We start from the raw sequence: 19,718 nt of genomic DNA, 5'->3' as shown, positions 1-19,718 counted from the left end.
AAAGACCAATTAACCAAGAAAACACTCCAACTATTATTTCAGTACGTGGGCCTCGGTGGCGTAGTGGTTAAGCCATCGGACTACAGGCTGGTAGGTACAGGGTTTGCAGCCCGGTACCGACAGAGCGAGTTCTTAAGGGCTCATTGGGTAGGTGTAAGGCCACTACACCCTCTTCTCTCTCACTAACCAACTAATAACTAACCCTCTGTCCTGGACACACAGCCCAGATAGCTGACAATGGTGGTTTATTTTGTATTGAAAAATAAACCACGTTGCTGTGTTACTGGGATGTATATTATTACAGAATATTGCAATGCATCCGCAAAAATCAGGTATGGTTTGTTTCTTCAGTTTGAAGACTAATTCCTGACGTGACACGTTAGGTATTACGTAACCACCAGGTCGCCAGAGGGCGTATTCACTGGGATGGTACAAAATGGCTGCGCCCGTTATATATAATAGCTGTCACATTTAACCATTTTATTAATTAACTATACGATTATATTTGTTGATATTAAGCAGTAATGTGCATTATGTATCGTTGAATATGCATACCAGTACAAAAGCCTTGCTTTAGCATTCCTTTAAGTTCTGTACTAATATTTATAAAGGGACTTTGAAAAAATGGCTGCTTTTGAGGAAATTCCAGTTTACAGAGGGTCTGGTTTTGAGAGGTTTCAGTGTATTTGTTTTCAGATTTGTTAATCCATGTCTTCTTTGATTGTAGATGGCGCCTGCACAGAGGAAGGAGCTGTATGATGCATATGCAGCGTCCGGGGCCAAGCGTGCCGTGGAGACTCGACTGCTGAGCTTCATCAACTACAACCACTACCACCTGACGATGTACGCCAAGCCAGGGATGGTGTAGTGATCGTGTAACATGACCACTGGACATGAGACACCATTTTGTGAACACAGTAAAACAGTGAACTGTTGATGTGTTGGATACTGCATGGGGAGAAGTTTATATCTCTTTTGTTTCTTATATGTGTTGAGAGAATATGGTGGTTTCTAAAACTAAAAAATATGATTGATTTCTTATAACTGAGAAAATGGAAGGAATTGATAAGATTGGAAAAAATATAGGCCTAGTAATTTCATAAAACTGAAAAAAGAGGTTATTTACAAAAAAGAAAATGGAATGAATTGATAAAATTGGAATAAATATAGTGATTTCATAAAACTGAAAAAAGAGGTGATTTACAAAAACGAAAAAGAGACGTTAAAACAGAAAGTAGATTGATTTTATGAAAATTTGAAAATATGGTGATTTACCCCACAAAAAACATGAATAAAATTTAGAGAAAAAAACCCTGTGATATACAATTTTTTTTTACAAATTAGGATGATTTTATAAAAAGATAAAATTGGGTGATTTTAAAAAAGAAACTGATAAAAATAGAGGCATTCAGTTTTCTTAAGAAGTGCTTTTGCTGTTTGGTATCTGGGGCGTAAACAGAGAAGAAAAAATGCTGAGGCAAACCCAGACCTGTAAAATAAATATCAGTGTCATGTGAAAAATAAAATAAATCTGAGGAAATTCCAGACAAGGCAAGGCCTCGTCTGCCTCATGCTGGCTACACCATTGGATATGTAAATATGTACATAATGGATAAAATGTGTTGAAAACATCTTGGTCTGTATCGAAGTAATACATCTTACTAAGAAGTGATACATCCAGTGGCGTAGCGTGGGTTGCCAGCGCCCGGGGCAAGGCAAGTATTGCTCCCCCTAACCAGTGGACCGTTAGCACTCCCCGAGTTCCTTCCACCTGCCCCGGTAGCCCCGCCCATGCTACGCCACTGGGTACATCCCACTACTAAATTTTAATTTTAATTTAATGATATGCTATTTATAAATCCTTATTACACAAACAGCAAGTCCATGTATCTATATTTATATATATATATTATTTTATTTGGGTAATGTCAAAACAAAAAGCAGTCATCAACAGCATTGTACATGTATTAGGAATGAATTGAAAAAAATCATAAAATTCAGAAAATAAGGTGATTTAAATAAACAACAACAGAAAATAGGGTGATTTAAATAAACAACAACAGAAAATAGGGTGATTTAAATAAACAACAACAGAAAATAGGGTGATTTAAATAACAAAGAAGAGAAAGAGAGACAAAACTGTGTTAATAGTACAGTAAAATCCCACCTAACGACAACTCCAGTACTGAGACCACCCCACTATAAGGACCAATATTTTAAAGACCGGAGTATTTCCTTATTATTTTATAGCAAAACTACTCCGGTATTAAGACCACACCGCTATTAAGGAATAAGACTAGTAAAGTCAGACCCAATGGTCGTTTTCAGTGCATTTGGACTCCAGAAATACAACCACAGCATTTACTTGTCATGTCATATAAGCGACAAACAACAAATAATGTGATAAATAATGTGGTAAAATCTCACCTAGTTGTCCATGCTATGGTGTTAATTGCAGGTATATGTGTTGTTCAAACTAGCAATTAAATAGTCTTATATGTATTTAGTTTGAAAGACAAAGGTATTACTTTTGAACTGGGAAGTCATAGTTAATTTCTGGAAGGTACAGCGCACATTCATTTTATTGTATAACCTGCACACAATAATGTTTATATGAAAACAAATGCTATACCATCTTAGTACTTTATTTTTCATAGAAACTGACAACAAATGCGACGATTAACTGTGATCAGTCAAGTGAGACAGAATTCACGTTTGTATTACCTTTAGGGCAGTGGATGTCCTAAAACGTTGAAGGGTGTCATTTGTCCAGACAGTTGTTAATTCTGTTGTGTAATAATTAAGAAAAAGAACGGGTCCAAGGTCACAAATATCTGAAGCAGGTTTGACACTTGATTATTCTTGCATTTCAATGTAAATGTGAATACATCGTCATCGCCAAGTAATTTTATCAGTTTACACATTACTGATGGCAATCGAAAAGGAGGGTGGAACATAAAATTTACAATGAATATTTACCAAACAATCATCTTTTTGAATGATAATGTTGGTAATTCGGTATTAGGACCACCCCACTATTAAGACCACTTTTAATAAGTCCTGTTGATGGTCGCAATAGTGAGGTTTCACTGTATTAATAATATTGTCTTTAACATTTGATCGTGATTTACTTTTCTTGGGGTTATATTTTGACGAGTATAATTTTTGTAATACTATTGTAGCATGCCTTATATGTTTTTATTCCTGAATTAAAAAAAAAGGAAGGGATATTAGTTTTCACTGTAAATAAATGTATTTTATCTCTGTTTTTCACAATGTTGTGATCACTGATTTCATTGTGTTATGTCTAAGTTATGTGTACCATTGGTCTCATCATCTATTAATATATTTGAATCGATAAAACAAAAACATTTTTGAGGAGTGAGATATATTGTTCTCACATCATAAAAATTATTAAAGGAAAAAGGAAAATCTTTGGATAAAACAGGGGTGGGAATTCTCCTCGGATCAGATGTTTTCCTCTCATGGAACATTGCATTTCCTAGCATTTTAATCGTCCTTTTTTCCAAAATGTGTCAGATGGTACAGATTTTAACCTAGGATTTCAAGAATTTCCGGGACCTCTCTAGATTTCCTCTTTTTTACAGTTCACCAATTCCCACCCCTGATAAAAGATTCAAGCTATAAATGTTTGAACATGCAGTATGTATTCCTTGACATTGATGGATTATGCTAAATGTCAAAATAGGATGTTGCTGAGGATCTGTGCCTTTAACTGTGTTTTGTGTCGTTGTTCTGTTGCTGTTCTATATAATTTTATAGAATGTGTTGATTGATGTATCAGTAATACTGTTAAAAGACTTTTTCATTATCATTTTCCTGCCAGAAATTCATCTGTGATATATAGTTTTATTTGTGTTTTTTATGTATTTATTTGTATTTATAATACCTAAATAATTTATATATCAATTCCATAATTATTATTAAATGTTTTCCCATTTTACACTCCTTTTTGTGCTTAATAATTAATTGACTATACACAAAATGTATATTTTTTATGTAAATTGTTTTGTTTTAATAAGATAATATTCAGAATTGAAACTAAATTATTCATAAGTAACAAAGAGTAATGTTTAATATTTTTTGTTTAATAAATGCTAGTATTTGATTGAGATTTATAATAAATTAAGTATTTGCACTTACCTTTGTGTTATTATTATTATTGTTATTTAGTTAGTTATTTTATTTTTGGATTCTTTTTGTCATGTGGGTGGGGAGTACTTTGAGGATGGGGAATTTATTTATGTTGTTGGGCTTTCTTGTGGTTTGTTTGTTCTTGCTTATTTTAAATAATACATGCAGTCTGTTTTATCTGACATCTTGTATGAAAAATTAGTTTTCTCTCAACCACTGGTTCTTAGACTATGATGGTTCATTGAAACATATTCACCAGATCTGTGTGAGATTAAATGAAAGACAATATATATTTATAGTCATGTCTAGCATTATAAAACAAATTGTTGATAAGCATTCCTTTGGATCATGTACCTGATGAAAAAGTTAAAAGTTAAAGTTTGTTTTGTTTAACAACACCACTGGAGCACATTGATTAATTAATCATCGGCTATTGGATGTCAAACATTTGGTAGTTATTATTTGTAGTCATCAGAGGAAACCTGCTACATTTTTCCATTAGTACTAGTAGCACGGGATCTTTTATATGCACTATACCACAGACAGGATAGCATATACCGCAGCCTTTGATATACCAGTCACGGTGTATGACCCCCTTTTTTTTGGCATGTGAATCATTGCTGTGCAATATAAACAGTTTTTATTAAAGTCAAAGGGATTGAATAAAGGAATGAATGTTTAAAAACACCCCAGCACAAAAATACACTTTAGCTATTGGGTGTTAAACAAAGGTAAGTACATAAATAGGATTATTTACAATTAAGAATAAAAAGTATATAATTATGTAAAATACTGTGTAAAAAGAAGTGTTTCTGCCAGAAAACCTTTTGGGTATGGTGCTATGGAACTCCATGCAACCACAATCAGTGGGGTATGGGGGGCCTACCCCAGAAGGAAAATTGGTTAAGTTCAGGGTTAGGGTTAAGAAAATCATTCAGTAATGATAAGAGTAATTCATTTTATCAAAAGGTTAACAAAAAAAATAGAGTCTGCTAACAAATTTGGGGATGTCACCATATCTGTTTTACCCTCTGGCAGACACCCTGAAGAGCTGTGGGGAAAAGTACAATCCGATACAAAAATCGAGGTAAATATATTTTAAAACTTTATAGAAATTAAAATGTTTTAAAAACTTTAAAATTAATCCTGGGAGGAATTTAAAAGATTCCACCACACTTCTGTCACCAAATATATTTTGTCACCAACACCGCCTGTACTGGCTGTAGGAGGACTGCCACTCTCCCAGGACTACCTTGACGGAATGAAGCTTGTTCACAGCCGGCCTCAGATTACAGTTACTTCCCATTTGGTTGTCGAAAATCCAGAAATTTTACCGCGCAAGTAGTCTGCTGTTTGACTGTGATTATTTCATGGCAGACAGCTATGAAGTGGCAACTATTTGACAGAAGTGACAGGGGAGATCATGTGCAACTTGTTGACATTGAAGACTTGTTTGTGGTAATTCCGGCCCATGCAAAAGTACTGCTTTTTGTGTAAAATGGGAGTACTCCGGCCTGGTTTAGAGGGTGTGTTTGTTTGAATGAATGAATGTTAAACGACACCCCAGCACGAAAAATACATCGGCTATTGGGTGTCAAACTATGGTAATGGAAACAAACAAGGTGATGATCAACATCAACAGAAAAATTCAAGATATAAATAAAAACAGTGTAAAGAACTGTGCAAAAATACAAATACAAATATATACTACTCAAAAGAATTTAAGGGTCAAAAATTTATAACCAAATAAGTTTCAGAGTGTATTAGATTGATGATGTAAACTACACCAATTTTTTTTTTTTATTGTTCCATATTTACAAAAAACCACAAATAAACGTCACTGTATACAAGAAAGTCACATGACATTCTTTCAAAGTTGAAGGTTGTCAAACATGGATTTTACACATTAGAACATTCGTTTAATAGCGTGTGAATCCACCCCTGGCGCGAATACACTCGACACATCGTTGCCTCATGCTGTTGATCAGACGTCTGAAGAACTCTTGGGGAATGGCCTGCCACTCTGCCATAAGAAGTTGACTTAGATCATGAAGGCTGGCCGGAGGGGCATGGTTATCCCGAACTCTCCTGCCTAATTCGTCCCAGGCATCTCTATTGGGGCCAAGTCAGGCGAATATGCTGGCCAATCCATCCTGGCGATACCTTGTTGTCTGAGAAAGTCTGTTACCACCCAGGCGCGGTGGGGTCTGGCATTGTCATCCTGCAGAACTGCCCCGCCGCCAATCTGCTGAAGGCCTGGGAGAACCAACGGCCGGATAATCTCATTCAGATAGCGGATTCCATTCAGATTGCCATCCACCACATAGAGGGGGGTCCTGTGGTGGATAGAGATACCGCCCCATACCATGAGGCTGCCACCACCGAACCGGTGACGTTGTCTAACGTTAACGTCAGCGAAGCGCTCCCCAGGACGTCTGTAGACACGAACCCGACCGTCGTTGAACTGGAGTCTAAACCTGGACTCATCAGTGAACATCACTCGACCCCACTGAACACGTTGCCACCGCAGATGAAGCGTGCACCAGTGACGTCTGGCCGTTCTGTGACGTGGTAGGAGTGGTGGTCGAACAGCCTGGCGACGGCAGCGTAGATTATTGGCTCTCAGACGATTGCGTATGGTTTGATCAGACACTCGAGTTCCAGTCGCAGTCCGCAGATTGTCACGTAATCGGCGTGCAGTGGTTGTGCGTTGACGTAGAGCCATATTGGTGATGTAGCGGTCCTCTCTATTTGTAGTGCTTCGGGGTCTTCCCGAACGTGGACGATTTCGAACAGAATTCGTTGCTTGGTACCGTTGCCACAGTCGGCCAACGACACTCTGACTGACACCAAGTCTCAGAGCAACATTTCTTTGCGTATTGCCATCCTGAAGCCAAGCAATAGCCCTTCCTCGATCTTCGATAGTCAGTTGAAGTCGTACCATTGTCGAATTTGGAGTGTTTACCGTACACAAACGCAAGCTCCAATTATACGGAAATTCAGCATTGGGAACATGGAATACACGTGCAAAGCGTGCAAAGCGTGCAAATGAAGCGATTTGTGAAAAAGCAAGTTATGGGCACTTAGCAGACCTTTCGCTTTCGCCCTAATCTAGGTGCAAATGTAAGCATGTTTTCGCCATTAGAACTAGTCGACAGTGTCAATGACAGTGGATTTTAATTCATTTATGTGTTGCTTAGACCCACTTTCGTCAAAATGGAACAATACCATGCGTGACATTATGGTCTAGCTAATATAATTGACATTCAGAAAATAATGTCGAAAATATCGTCTGACCCTTAAATTCTTTTGAGTAGTATATATCACAGATAGATACTGACTTTTACTCTAAACTTCAATTTGTGCTGTATTGGCCATTCTCAAAGAGAATGTTACACCCCTGCACCACGGTGAGGTTACAGCACGCGCAGGGGCGTGTGTTTGTTTAAACCAATATACTGGGAGAAAGAGCTGGACAACAGGGGTTGTCCTTTTCAGGGTATGTGTCCCCCAGGTAGGCAAAGGTACATACAAATATCCACGGGCCTGCTGATAATAATAAAAATGTTATACTTCGTTATAGCCACTAAGGCTATATAGAAACATATAGCGAAATTAATTGTGGTCTGAGGCCAGCCACACTGTTCCAATTGCTTTGCCAAGCCGAAAATATATATTGATTGATATATTTAAAATCACTATAGGGTACACCAACACTGACATGAGGGTAAATTCAGAGCAGACTTGGCAGCAGACGATGCCTTTTCATTGTCCTTAAGTTAAAGGGAGATAACTGTTACCACGTTCAGTAAATGATTATCTCAAGAGTTTGGTACAATTTGATATTAAAGTTAACCGTACATTCAATATTAGTTGCAAGGTAGCATGTGTTAAGGTTGCACTGTACCAAAGCAGAACGTTTGGTGTCAAAGTGGGTAGGGGATAACGACCATATGTATTTTTATTTTCTCAAGCCTACCAGAATTTCCATCGGGCATGATTGGCGAGGAAGAGAATTCATGGCGCAGTTTTGTTTTTCCTTTAATATTGAGCATAGGCTTTCATTGAAACATTACTGGAGGCGCCTATGCTAATAACTGATAGATAAAGTTTATTTTGTTTAATGACACCACTAGAGCACATTAATTTATTAAATCGGCGGCTAATGGATGTCAAACATTTGGTAATTTTTCACTTAGGCCAAATAATAAAAATAAAAATAGTTGGTGATCGTCCCCGCCCGTACCTGAAAAATGCGCCCGCCCCTGAATTTAATATATTTTTTATTTTGTTAAAAACTGTTAAAAATGCATCGAGATAGATGCACTTTTCCCCTTGTTTTTTTTCCAATGTTGAGTGCGTGCGAGTGCGAATAATTTTTACATGCTCATATACCACTAGAGTTTCGAGCATGTCCGTCCCGGGGCCTGTCTCTGGATAGCCTGGGGCTTGTCCCGGGATAGAAAAAAATTAAGCGGACAATTTTGAAATTTACATCCAAAAATTAAATAGTGGGCCTTTAAAATTTTGATGCGAATCTCTTAATTAATACAATTAATAAAGAAAATTCTACTTATTAAATTTGGTCGCTAGATTAGATCGGGTGGTCAAAAAGAAATTAGATAAAATCGGTGGCCTGACTCGGGATGGAGAGGGGAGGTAGAGTTGAAAATGGGCAGAATTTTGAAAATAGCAAATAGTAAAAAAGTTAATAGAATTTTTTTTAAAAAAAGAGAAAAAAGTTACAAGCCAAAATAAAAAGAATTGACTGCTCGGTCGAATATTCATATAATTTGGAGCATTTTAGAAGGACAGTCCAAAAATAAATAAGAGAAAGAAGAGAGGATCGGACTATTTAATAATATTAAAAAAATTAAGTAATTTCGACATAAACTTTTGAACGAAGGTCTAAAAGTTTAAAGCCCTATCTACATGTCCACGTGAGTGGCCTCGTTAAGGCCGTTAGGGTGCACAGCTTGTAGGGACGAGATGGGTTGCATCCTGTCAAGAAAACTCCTAGATTGACAGTCAATAGACGTTGAAAGTGTAGTGCTGTGCTGAAATACAGGTCTCGAGAAGCCGGATCCGTCTGAACGAGAGAGAGAATCAGACTAGGGTATAGTCCAGTCGTCATGGGTTGGTATAGTGGTGCGGACGGGCCCGACTCCAGAGGATACGAGGTGATATCACAATAAAACAAAGTAAAGTCTAGAAAAGAGTAGTAGGGGCCGACCCCGCTTCCTATTTCTTCTTAGAGTGGGGCGGTCAATCTTCCAGTGCTGCTAGGACAGGCTCGGACACGTAGAGACTAAACGCGAACAACCGTGGCGTTCTGCAGAATGGCCGTCATACGAGTCACGAAAAAAAAAAGTCAACATAGTCAGACGGAGAAATGACGTGGAGGCAAGGAATCTCGCTAAAAAAAGAATCCAACCTGGTGGTGCAGACTGTCGAAACGAGAAGCGTTCCAGCGTTCAATCAGTTCCAATGGCCGCATACATCCCAGTACAAAACTTCACTTCGCTGACAAAAACAACTAAGTGAAGGATCCCCAAGTCGAGCCGCAAAAGCACGTGCAGTGTGCACAAGCGAAACAAACACATCTTACCGCGACGAGCTCAGACTAGGAATGTTGAAACAGACCAATAAGTTTGCCTATTGCATATATAGTCTCGCCCGATATTTTTAGAATTTGTATGCTTCCGAATAACGCTATAAAAGGCGAAGTGCAATTGGTCGATATTTAAATTGTTATTTATAGATGAAATGTCACCTGGACATGGGAGTTCACGCAATGCTGTTAAATCTACTGGTGAGACCAGTAGAGCTAATTTTAATCAGATTGCCCCTACCCCAATAACTGATAGAGCATTAGGTTGGTCTAGACCATACCCAGCTTAAATAATGGGAGGGAAGAGAGGGGCAGTAAAAAGAATCCGGGTACAGTAATATAGTCTTCTCAAGATACCGTACACAAAAAGAGTATTATGATGCTAAAAAGGGTACATTTTCGTATTTTTAGGGATGTGTAACTTCCTCCTGTTCTCCTTCCTAGCTATAGGTACAACCCTCTGATTGTATTACTGGATTACAGTTCTTCCGTTATAGAATGAATGAACGAATGTTTATTTAACGACACCCCAGCACAAAAATACATATCGGCTATTGGGTGTCACAAATGGTAAGTATATGGAAATATTATTTATATATATTCATGTAAAACCACAGTCTGTTGCCAAATATTTTGGAATCGTTTAAATTACATCCAGAATTAATTGTAAAATTTTAAAAACACTTTGACTTCTATACAAAGTTTAAAAAAATACTTACCTTGATTTTATGTATTATATTATAATTCCCCCCCCCCCCCCCCCCAGCTCCTTACACTGTGGTTTTACATAATAGTATTTTTTTTATGCAAGAGCTGCTGCAAATGTAAACTATGGCTGCTTCCCAGTTAACTTTCACGCTGTATACTATATTTAGATGCAAATTTGGCAGGTAGTAAACCAATCTAACGGTAATTAAAATTAGCTCCACTATTACATGTGGATCTAACACCAGCCAGTTGGAGCTCATGTCCATCAATCAAAACCTTACTTGCAGAATCCTGCCTGTGATTTAAAACTAACAACACTGCGTAGTCCCCAATGTCCAGGTAACATTTCGTCTGTAAATAATAATTTAAATATTAACCAATCACACTTCGCCTTTTATAACGTTATTTGGGAGCATACAAATTCTAAAAATATCGGGCGAGTCTATTTTAGTGGCCGCAGTACAGCGAACCATACCAATACGTACGGGGTGGGTTATCAGTCTTCAATTTTACATTAAAAATTATTTATTTATTTATAAAAAAATAAATAAATAAAATCAGTCTTCAGTTTTACATTACAAATTATTTATTTTATAAAATAAAACATGTTTTAAGGCATTCGTAATTCACACGAAACATGTATACCCTCAGGATAATTCGGAATGTTTTCAAGTTATTTTTAAATCACTGGCCGGATTCTGCAAGTAAGGTTTTGATTGGTGGACATGAGCTCCAACTGGCTGGTGTTAGATCCACATGTAATAGTGGAGCTAATTTTAATTAGATTGGTAGTAAACTTCAGATCATTGGTTCAAAGGTTTTCGTGCTGATGTGTCGTTAAACATCTATTCTATTCTATTCTGGTTCAAAGGTTTATAATATATTGTTGGGTGAGACGAGCATAACCAAAACATTTATGATATATTGTTGAATTAGCTCCAGTCACCTCCAGCCCTACCCCTTGTTGATATTGATTACCCCACATATCAGTATCAATAAGGGGTAGGATTGGAGGTGACTCGAGCTATTATTGAATGAGGCCAGCTGTTCGATGATCTCGAAAATAATTTCATTTTTAAAAGCATTTAGACTAGTGCAGGGCGCACATTCAGTCAATAATTTTCTTAAGAACCACACTTTCTACGTTCTTTCGGACTACATTTAAACTTGACTAGGCCTTTTCAAAGATTAAGCGAGGTGTGGGCTACAGAATTAACTGATGCCTGTTAACATTATACTTTGCAATATGGCCTCAGATTGCATTTATCTTCCCATTTGGTTGTCGAAAATCCGGAAATTTGTCCGCGCAAGTAGTCTGCTGTTTGACTGTGATTATTTCATGGCAGACAGCTATGAAGTGGCAACGATTTGTGAAGTTTACAGGGGAAAGCATGTAGTTTCTAAAAATGTGTAACTTGTTGACATTTAAGACTTGTTTGTGGTAATTCAAGCCCATGCAAAAGTAGTGTTTTTTGAGTAAAATGGGTGTAATCCGGCCAGGTTTAGAGGGTGTGTTTGTTTAAACCATCCTCGGAGAAAGAGCTGGACAACAGGGGTTGTCCTTTTCAGAGTATGTGTCCCCCAGACAGGCAAAGGTACATACCAAAATCCATGGGCCTGCTGATATTAAAAATGTTATAGCCACTAAGGCTATATATAAACATATAGCGTAATTAATTGTGGTCTGTAGCCATATCGGGATCCCTTTTGTGCCAGAGACACAAACAAAGTGGTTATCTTACCTCCTGGCGTAGCCAGAATACTCCGACTGTAAGAGAGCCAGACGGTCATTTGGACATAACCTTCCATATGTCCGTCTAGCTCTCTTACAGTCAGAGTGCTCGAGCTACTTCTGGCATAGCCACGAATCTATATTAGTGGTGGGTAGGCGGGCACCCACAATGTCTTGACGCGTGTTATGGACGACGGACAAATATAAAAGGCGGTGGTGAAAAACAAAAGGTATGACTGAGGAGGGTGTCATGGCTTCAACCGAAACTCCATTTAGGTTACATCATCCAGTTCGTTTTCTTTCCATGACATTCCATGCCATTCGTCAACTTCCGTTTTGTGGGATCAGCAGCCCGAGTACTCAGTCGTTCGAGAGCTAGACGGACACATGGACGGTTACGATCACTCTCCAAATGTCCGTCTAGCTATCTGCTGTTCGAGTTAGACGGACATTCGGACAGTTACGATCGCTCACCAAATATCCGTCTAACTATCTACCGTTCGAGAGTTAGACGGACATTCGGACGGTTACGATCGCTCTCCGAATGTCCGTCTAGCTATTTCGTTCGAGAGTTAGACGGACATTCGGACGGTTACGATCGCTCTCCGAATGTCCGTCTAGCTATTTGTCGTTCGAGAGTTAGATGGACATTCGGACGGTTACGATCGTTCGAGAGTTAGACGGACATTCGGACGGTTACGATCGCTCTCCGAATATCCGTCTAGTTATCTGCCGTTTGAGAGTTAGACGGACATTCGGACGGTTACGATCGTTCGAGAGTTAGACGGACATTCGGACGGTTACGATCGCTCTCCGAATATCCGTCTAGTTATCTGCCGTTCGAGAGTTAGACGGACATTCGGACGGTTACGATCGTTCGAGAGTTAGACGGACATTCGGACGGTTACGATCGCTCTCCGAATGTCCGTCTAGCTATTTGTCGTTCGAGAGTTAGACGGACATTAGGACGGTTACGATCGCTCTCCGAATGTCCGTCTAGCTATTTGTCGTTCGAGAGTTAGACGGACATTCGGACGGTTACGATCGCTCTCCGAATGTCCGTCTAGCTATTTGTCGTTCGAGAGTTAGACGGACATTCGGACGGTTACGATCGCTCTCCGAATGTCCGTCTAGCTATCTGCCGTTCGAGAGCTAGACGGACATTTAGATGGTTACGACCGCTCTCCAAAATTAATGTCCGTCCAGCTATCTGCCATTTGAGACACGTGGACGGTTACGATCGCTGTCCAAATATCCGTCTATCTGGCGTTCGAGAGTTAGACGGACATTCGGACGGTTACGATCGCTCTCCGAATGCGGAGTTTAGCTATCTGCCGTTCGAGAGCTAGATGGACATTTAGATGGTTACGATCGCTCTCCAAATGTCCGTCTAGCTCTCGAACGGAAGAGCACTCGGACTATGTGGTCAGGTGTAACTGAAGTGTTTACCATAGCGACGCTCTCAGGCTTGGATGTCGCTGATGTTTCGATTAGCTTACGACTGGATCCAAGCCTGCCCCGTTACAGCCAGTCGTTATTGGGTGTGAATTTTCACAAAATGAAACGAACATCGGTTTGTTTACCAACAAACTGCCATTTACACGTGTCACAGGACTGACAACAACGGTTTGATTTAACCAGTAGCTCAAGCCATCTAGTTACATGTAGTTGTGCATGTATTTTGCGATGGGACTGTAGGCTATTTTTGGTTTACAACTCTCTTTTTTTATTGAGATGCAGTGGCGGGTCTAGGAAATCCATTGGGGGGACATGTGGACGAACGCCACGTACATTCCCAAAGGGATTCTTCGGAATCTCCAACATTAAAACCCCCCACAAAAAACAAAAAACATATAACTGTCGCAAAATGTAGGGGGAGGGGGCATCGGGCCCCTGGGGTCCCCCTAGATCCGCCACTGAGATGTTAAATTCTCCACATCTGGTCGCATGCTGTTTATTTCTGAATGCACAATCAACATCAAATTCATTATTCATTTCCCAATGCAAAAAGTTTCAAATTTTATTTCAAAATGAGTAAATACTTTTATTTGTGAGTCAAATTCTTCTAAATGGCCAATAGTCCTAACGATTCTTTGGAGTGCATTTCTAAAATGTCACTGGGCTATTTTTCGCTTCAGCTAATGCACCACGACTGGTATATCAATGGCCGTGGTATGTGTTATCCTGTCTGTGGGATGGTGCATATAAAAGATCCCTTGCTGCTAATCGAAAAGAGTAGCTCATGAAGTGGCGACAGCGGGTTTCCTTTCTCAGTATCTGTGTGGTCCTCAACCATATGTCCGACACCATATAATGGTAAATAAAATGTGTTGAGTGCGTCGTTAAATATAAACATTTCCTTCCTTCTAAAATGTAGTCACACGCACACGCACACGCACACACGCACACACAAACCAAACGAAGGAAGGACATTTTTTATTTAACGACGCACTCAATACATTTTATTTACGGTTATATGGCATCGGACATATGATTAAGGGCCACACAGATATTGAGAGAGGAAACCCACTGTCGCCACTTCATGGGCTACTCTTTTCGATCAGCAGCAAGGAATCTTTTATATGCACCATCCCACAGACAGGATAACACATACCACGGCCTTTGATATACCAGTCGTGGTGCACTGGAAACCAAACGAAACCAAAGCAAACGTTCCAGGTGGCATTCAAATTGTGACGCGCGCCAAACGGTTACACGAAAACACTGACTTTTGTTCATATAAACAGAAAGACAGCCAACCAGAGACAGTTTAGTTTTTTGGTGGAGACTAAGGAAAAAAGAGCAACCCAATGGATTTTTTGTTGTTGTTAAGCCAGAAAACCCCCAGGACAGGAACTTTAAAGGGCCTAGTTTCAACCCGTAAACATGGACACTAAGTTTCGTTAATTTACAAATCTGCAACATATTTGGATATAACAGAATGAAACAAGAGTCTGTGACGTTGAAATACCCTTAAAAATATACAAAAAACGCGACTCAATAATCGTTACTTCTCAGACACACGTGCGTTTTTAAAAATATGAAAAAAATGCATTTTGTGGTATTAGAAACACCAGGATGACCAGAAACACTTCGGTTGTACGGAAATGGATAAACTAAACAATAAAATACCAGTAAAGTTTGATTGCAGTGATCATAAACGTCTCTAATAGTGAAAAATATGCCTTAGTGTTTAAAAACTAGGGTATGTCCCTTTAATATATTTAGCGGGGACTGGCTCCATGTTTCCTCTGGATCCACCTCTGTAGCCAACAATACACTGGAATTACAGAAATTAATATTCTAAGCTAGAGACTGTAAGTTTTAAACAAAAAGGTATGGTAGGGTTACAGTTCTGTAAAAGGAACACGGACCTTTAAATATGTGCTCCCATTTTTGTAGGGGAGCAGGCTGGCTTTTGCTCGAATTAAAAAAAAAAAAAAATCTGGATCTCAATCTGGATAACAATATTTATTCATATTTGCATTACTACCAAACAGCTATTACACATTTATACATAAGATTACAAATAAATTATAGATTCTGAGGGTAGAATGATGGAAATACATGGTAAAAAGGTCTCTGGTTAGCACATTTTGCCCGAATATATATCTGTATAATTTTTTGCCCGATTTTGAGGTTTTGCTCCAGCACTAGAAGGACGGCTGCCATCCCCCTGCTTATGTTTTAGGAACGCAACCTTTTACACCATGTAAACAGAACTATAAAAATCAATCTTAAAAACACTTCCACTCATCAATGTTCCAATCCACCGTGTGCGCAAGACGTGAGTCGATACGCAAGATGTATTGATTCTTACATGTACAGCTAGATTAAATTAGCCTCTTGTGATTAACCGGAAAACAATGGTGTTGCAATATCCTATGATTTATTCAAAACTATTGAGCGCCAATATTGGTCGAGATAAGAACCTGGTTACGGACACCCAAGGGCTGCACACAGTGTTGTTATTGTTGTTACGGGGTCTTCAAGGATTAAAAGACATCAGTTCCGAATATACACGTGCACGACTTGACATCACAAGACGTTAGGGAGTAAAAATATAGAATAATACAGAAAGAATGACATCTTTTAATATAATGATGTTGCTAATAAAGTTTAATTGTTAACCTATTGGCCAGTTCCTGTTTTTATCCAGTCATGATCCGACAGCCATGTTAAGACTTCTTCTTCTCACTGTGTGTCTCTCGCTTTCTCCGCTTTCTCCATATTTCTCGGTCTGATCCCGTCTCTCTGTTGTCGGTTTCTTTCTCTCTCAATAACCATCCCCCTCTCCCTCATGTATGTATGTGTGTGTGGGTGGGTGGGTGGGCCATCTTGGCCCTGTATGTATGTCTCCATTTTTGTTTTGATTATTTTCATTCTGCCATTTGTCATGCAAAGTTATTCAAGATACTAACAGCTCTAAACTTTCAACAGCCTGTATCTGTATTGTTACCATTGTTTGACACCCTATAACCGATGTTTGGTTTTCTTTACTTTTCTTACTTTTTGTCCCCATTCATTTATTATTATTTAGGGGGCGAGACGTAGCCCAGTGGTAAAGCGCTCGCTCGATGTGGAGTCGGTCTGGGATCGATCCCCGTCGATGGGCTCACTGGGCTATTTCTCGTTCCAGCCAATGCACTACGACTGGTATATCAGAGGCTGTGGTATGTGTTATCCTGTCTGTGGGATGATGCATATAAAAGAACCCTTGCTGCTAACCGAAAAGAGTAGCCCATAAAGTGGCGACAGCGGGTTTCCTCTCTCAATATCTGTGTTGTCCATAACCATATGTCCGACGCCATATAACCGTAAATAAAATGTTTGAGTGCGTCGTTAAATAAAACATTTCCTTCCTTCCCTATAGCCAATGTTTGTTTTTCTTTATTTTTCTTACCCCATTAATTTATTATTATCTACCGGTATATAGGATCTAATGGCAACGCATTTGCGTTGGCTTTAATCAGATGTAGCCTGGTTTGTTTTTAATTCAAGTCAAGTGTTCATTTGATGGCCAGCATATCGGTGTGAAGAGTAACGCAGTACTTGACCAGCCCACTACACAAACAAAGAATGACTCTCTTAAATCAACGTTCGTTTATGGACTGAAACCACGACAAACGTAAAGAGGGGGGAAAATATTAATCTTCGTCAATAAATAGTTGATGCAACGAGTTTCTGCTGTAAATGGATTTATTTTGTATCCTAGTAGAATATCTCGTGCGAGATTTAGCTCAGTCGGTAGAGCAGTCTCCAGAGATGATCGGAAATGGTTTAGTTAACGATCGCACTCAACACATTTTATTTACGGTGATATGGCGTCGGACATATATGGTTAAGGACCACACATGTATTGAGGGAAGAAACCCGCTGTCGCCACTTCATGGGCTACTCTTTTCGATTAGCAGCAAGGGATCGTTTATATGCACCATCCCATAGACAGGATAATACATACCACGGCCTTTGATGTACCAGTCGTGGTCTACTGACTGGAAACGAGCCAGAGATGATTGGGTCATATGGATTAAACCCACTAAGCAGACTCATGGTTTTACTCCCGTCCCAATCAGTGCCCCTCCCCCAAATGGGATTTAGTATGCCGTGGTATGTGTTGTCCTGCCTGTGGGAAATTGCATGTAAAACATCGCTAGCTGCGCGAACGGAAAAATACAGCGGATATCCTGAGAAGACTATGCATTAAAATAACGCCTTTTTTCATACTATGGAAGGAAATGTTTTATTTAACGACGCACTCAACACATTTTATTTTCGGTTATATGGCGTCAGACATATGGTTAAGGACCACACAGATATTGAGAGAGGAAACCCGCTGTCGCCACTTCATGGGCTACTCTTTTCGATTAGCAGCAAGGAATCTTTTGTATGCACCATCCCGCAGAAAGGATAGTACATACCACGGCCTTTGTTACACCAGTTGTGGAGCACTTGCTGGAACAAGAAATAGCCCAATGGGCCCACCGACGGGAATCGATCCGAGATCGATCGCGCATCACGCGAGCGCTGTACAACTGAGATACGTCATACTATGGAATTTACTACGTTATTTATTTCTGAGCCGATTGTTTTTTTTAACTTGCACACACAAATAGTATTTTTATGTTATTTCCAAAACACTTTTATTTTTATTTTTATGTCAAACGAAACTGAAATTATTAACAAAAAATACTTCTTTAGAAGGATGGGACGGGCTATACTAGTCGACGATTAATGTAATCAAGTGTTGTCGTTAAACACTTTGTTTTAACCATATCCATGTGCATCTACCCTGTTATAATTTTGTTATGTACAATCACACATTTATACATACGAAATTAAATCATTTATCATCGCAGCCTTCATTTCACGGTATATTCTTCATTGTTTTTCAAAATCAAACGTCAGTAATATTATTCTTGTTTCAAACATCAGACGAATTCTTTCATCTCTGCGGTGCATTGTGGGCCTACCTACATGTAAATGTCCATATTAAAAAAAAGATGTATCATATATTGTGATTTTACAACAATCGTTACCTTGTGTATTAAGGTACGAATGTAATAGCACACTGCACATTGATGAATCATCTATAGCATGGTTTTACATCAAACATACCTTGTGTATTATAGTACAGATGTAATAGCACACTGCACATTGATGAATCATCTATAGCATGGTTTTACATCAAACATACCTTGTGTATTATAGTACAGATGTAATAGCACACTGCACTTTGATGAATCATCTATAGCATGGTTTTACATCAAACATACCTTGTGTATTATAGTACAGATGTAATAGCACACTGCACATTGATGAATCATCTATAGCATGGTTTTACATCAAACATACCTTGTGTATTATAGTACAGATGTAATAGCACACTGCACTTTGATGAATCATCTATAGCATGGTTTTACATCAAACATACCTTGTGTATTATAGTACACATGTAATAGCACACTGCACATTGATGAATCATCTATAGCATGGTTTTACATCAAACATACCTTGTGTATTATAGTACAGATGTAATAGCACACTGCACATTGATGAATCATCTATAGCATGGTTTTACATCAAACATACCTTGTGTGTTATAGTACAGATGTAATAGCACACTGCACTTTGATGAATCATCTATAGCATGGTTTTACATCAAACATACCTTGTGTGTTATAGTACAGATGTAATAGCACACTGCACATTGATGAATCATCTATAGCATGGTTTTACATCAAACATACCTTGTGTGTTATAGTACAGATGTAATAGCACACTGCACATTGATGAATCATCTATAGCATGGTTTTACATCAAACATACCTTGTGTGTTATAGTACAGATGTAATAGCACACTGCACATTGATGAATCATCTATAGCATGGTTTTACATCAAACATACCTTGTGTATTATAGTACAGATGTAATAGCACACTGCACTTTGATGAATCATCTATAGCATGGTTTTACATCAAACATACCTTGTGTGTTATAGTACAGATGTAA

The 19,718-nt window shown here is 38.8% G+C and overlaps 1 protein-coding gene across 2 annotated transcripts in view; it reads left to right on the top strand.

Moving 5' to 3' along the window:
- Positions 1-4,163, top strand: part of LOC121370094 (cilia- and flagella-associated protein 61-like) — a 92,266-nt gene extending 88,103 nt beyond the window's left edge. For both annotated transcript variants that reach the window (XM_041495196.1, XM_041495195.1), the window contains one exon: positions 728-4,163. In XM_041495196.1, the coding sequence (XP_041351130.1) occupies positions 728-868 (141 nt within the window). In that variant the 3' untranslated portion in view covers positions 869-4,163. The remainder of the gene's footprint in view (positions 1-727) is intronic.
- The last annotated feature ends 15,555 nt before the right edge of the window (positions 4,164-19,718 follow it).

This window comes from Gigantopelta aegis, chromosome 4 (genome assembly GCF_016097555.1).
Source record: "Gigantopelta aegis isolate Gae_Host chromosome 4, Gae_host_genome, whole genome shotgun sequence".
Lineage (NCBI taxonomy): Eukaryota > Metazoa > Mollusca > Gastropoda > Neomphalida > Peltospiridae > Gigantopelta > Gigantopelta aegis.
This window is presented reverse-complemented; position numbering and strand designations above follow the sequence as displayed.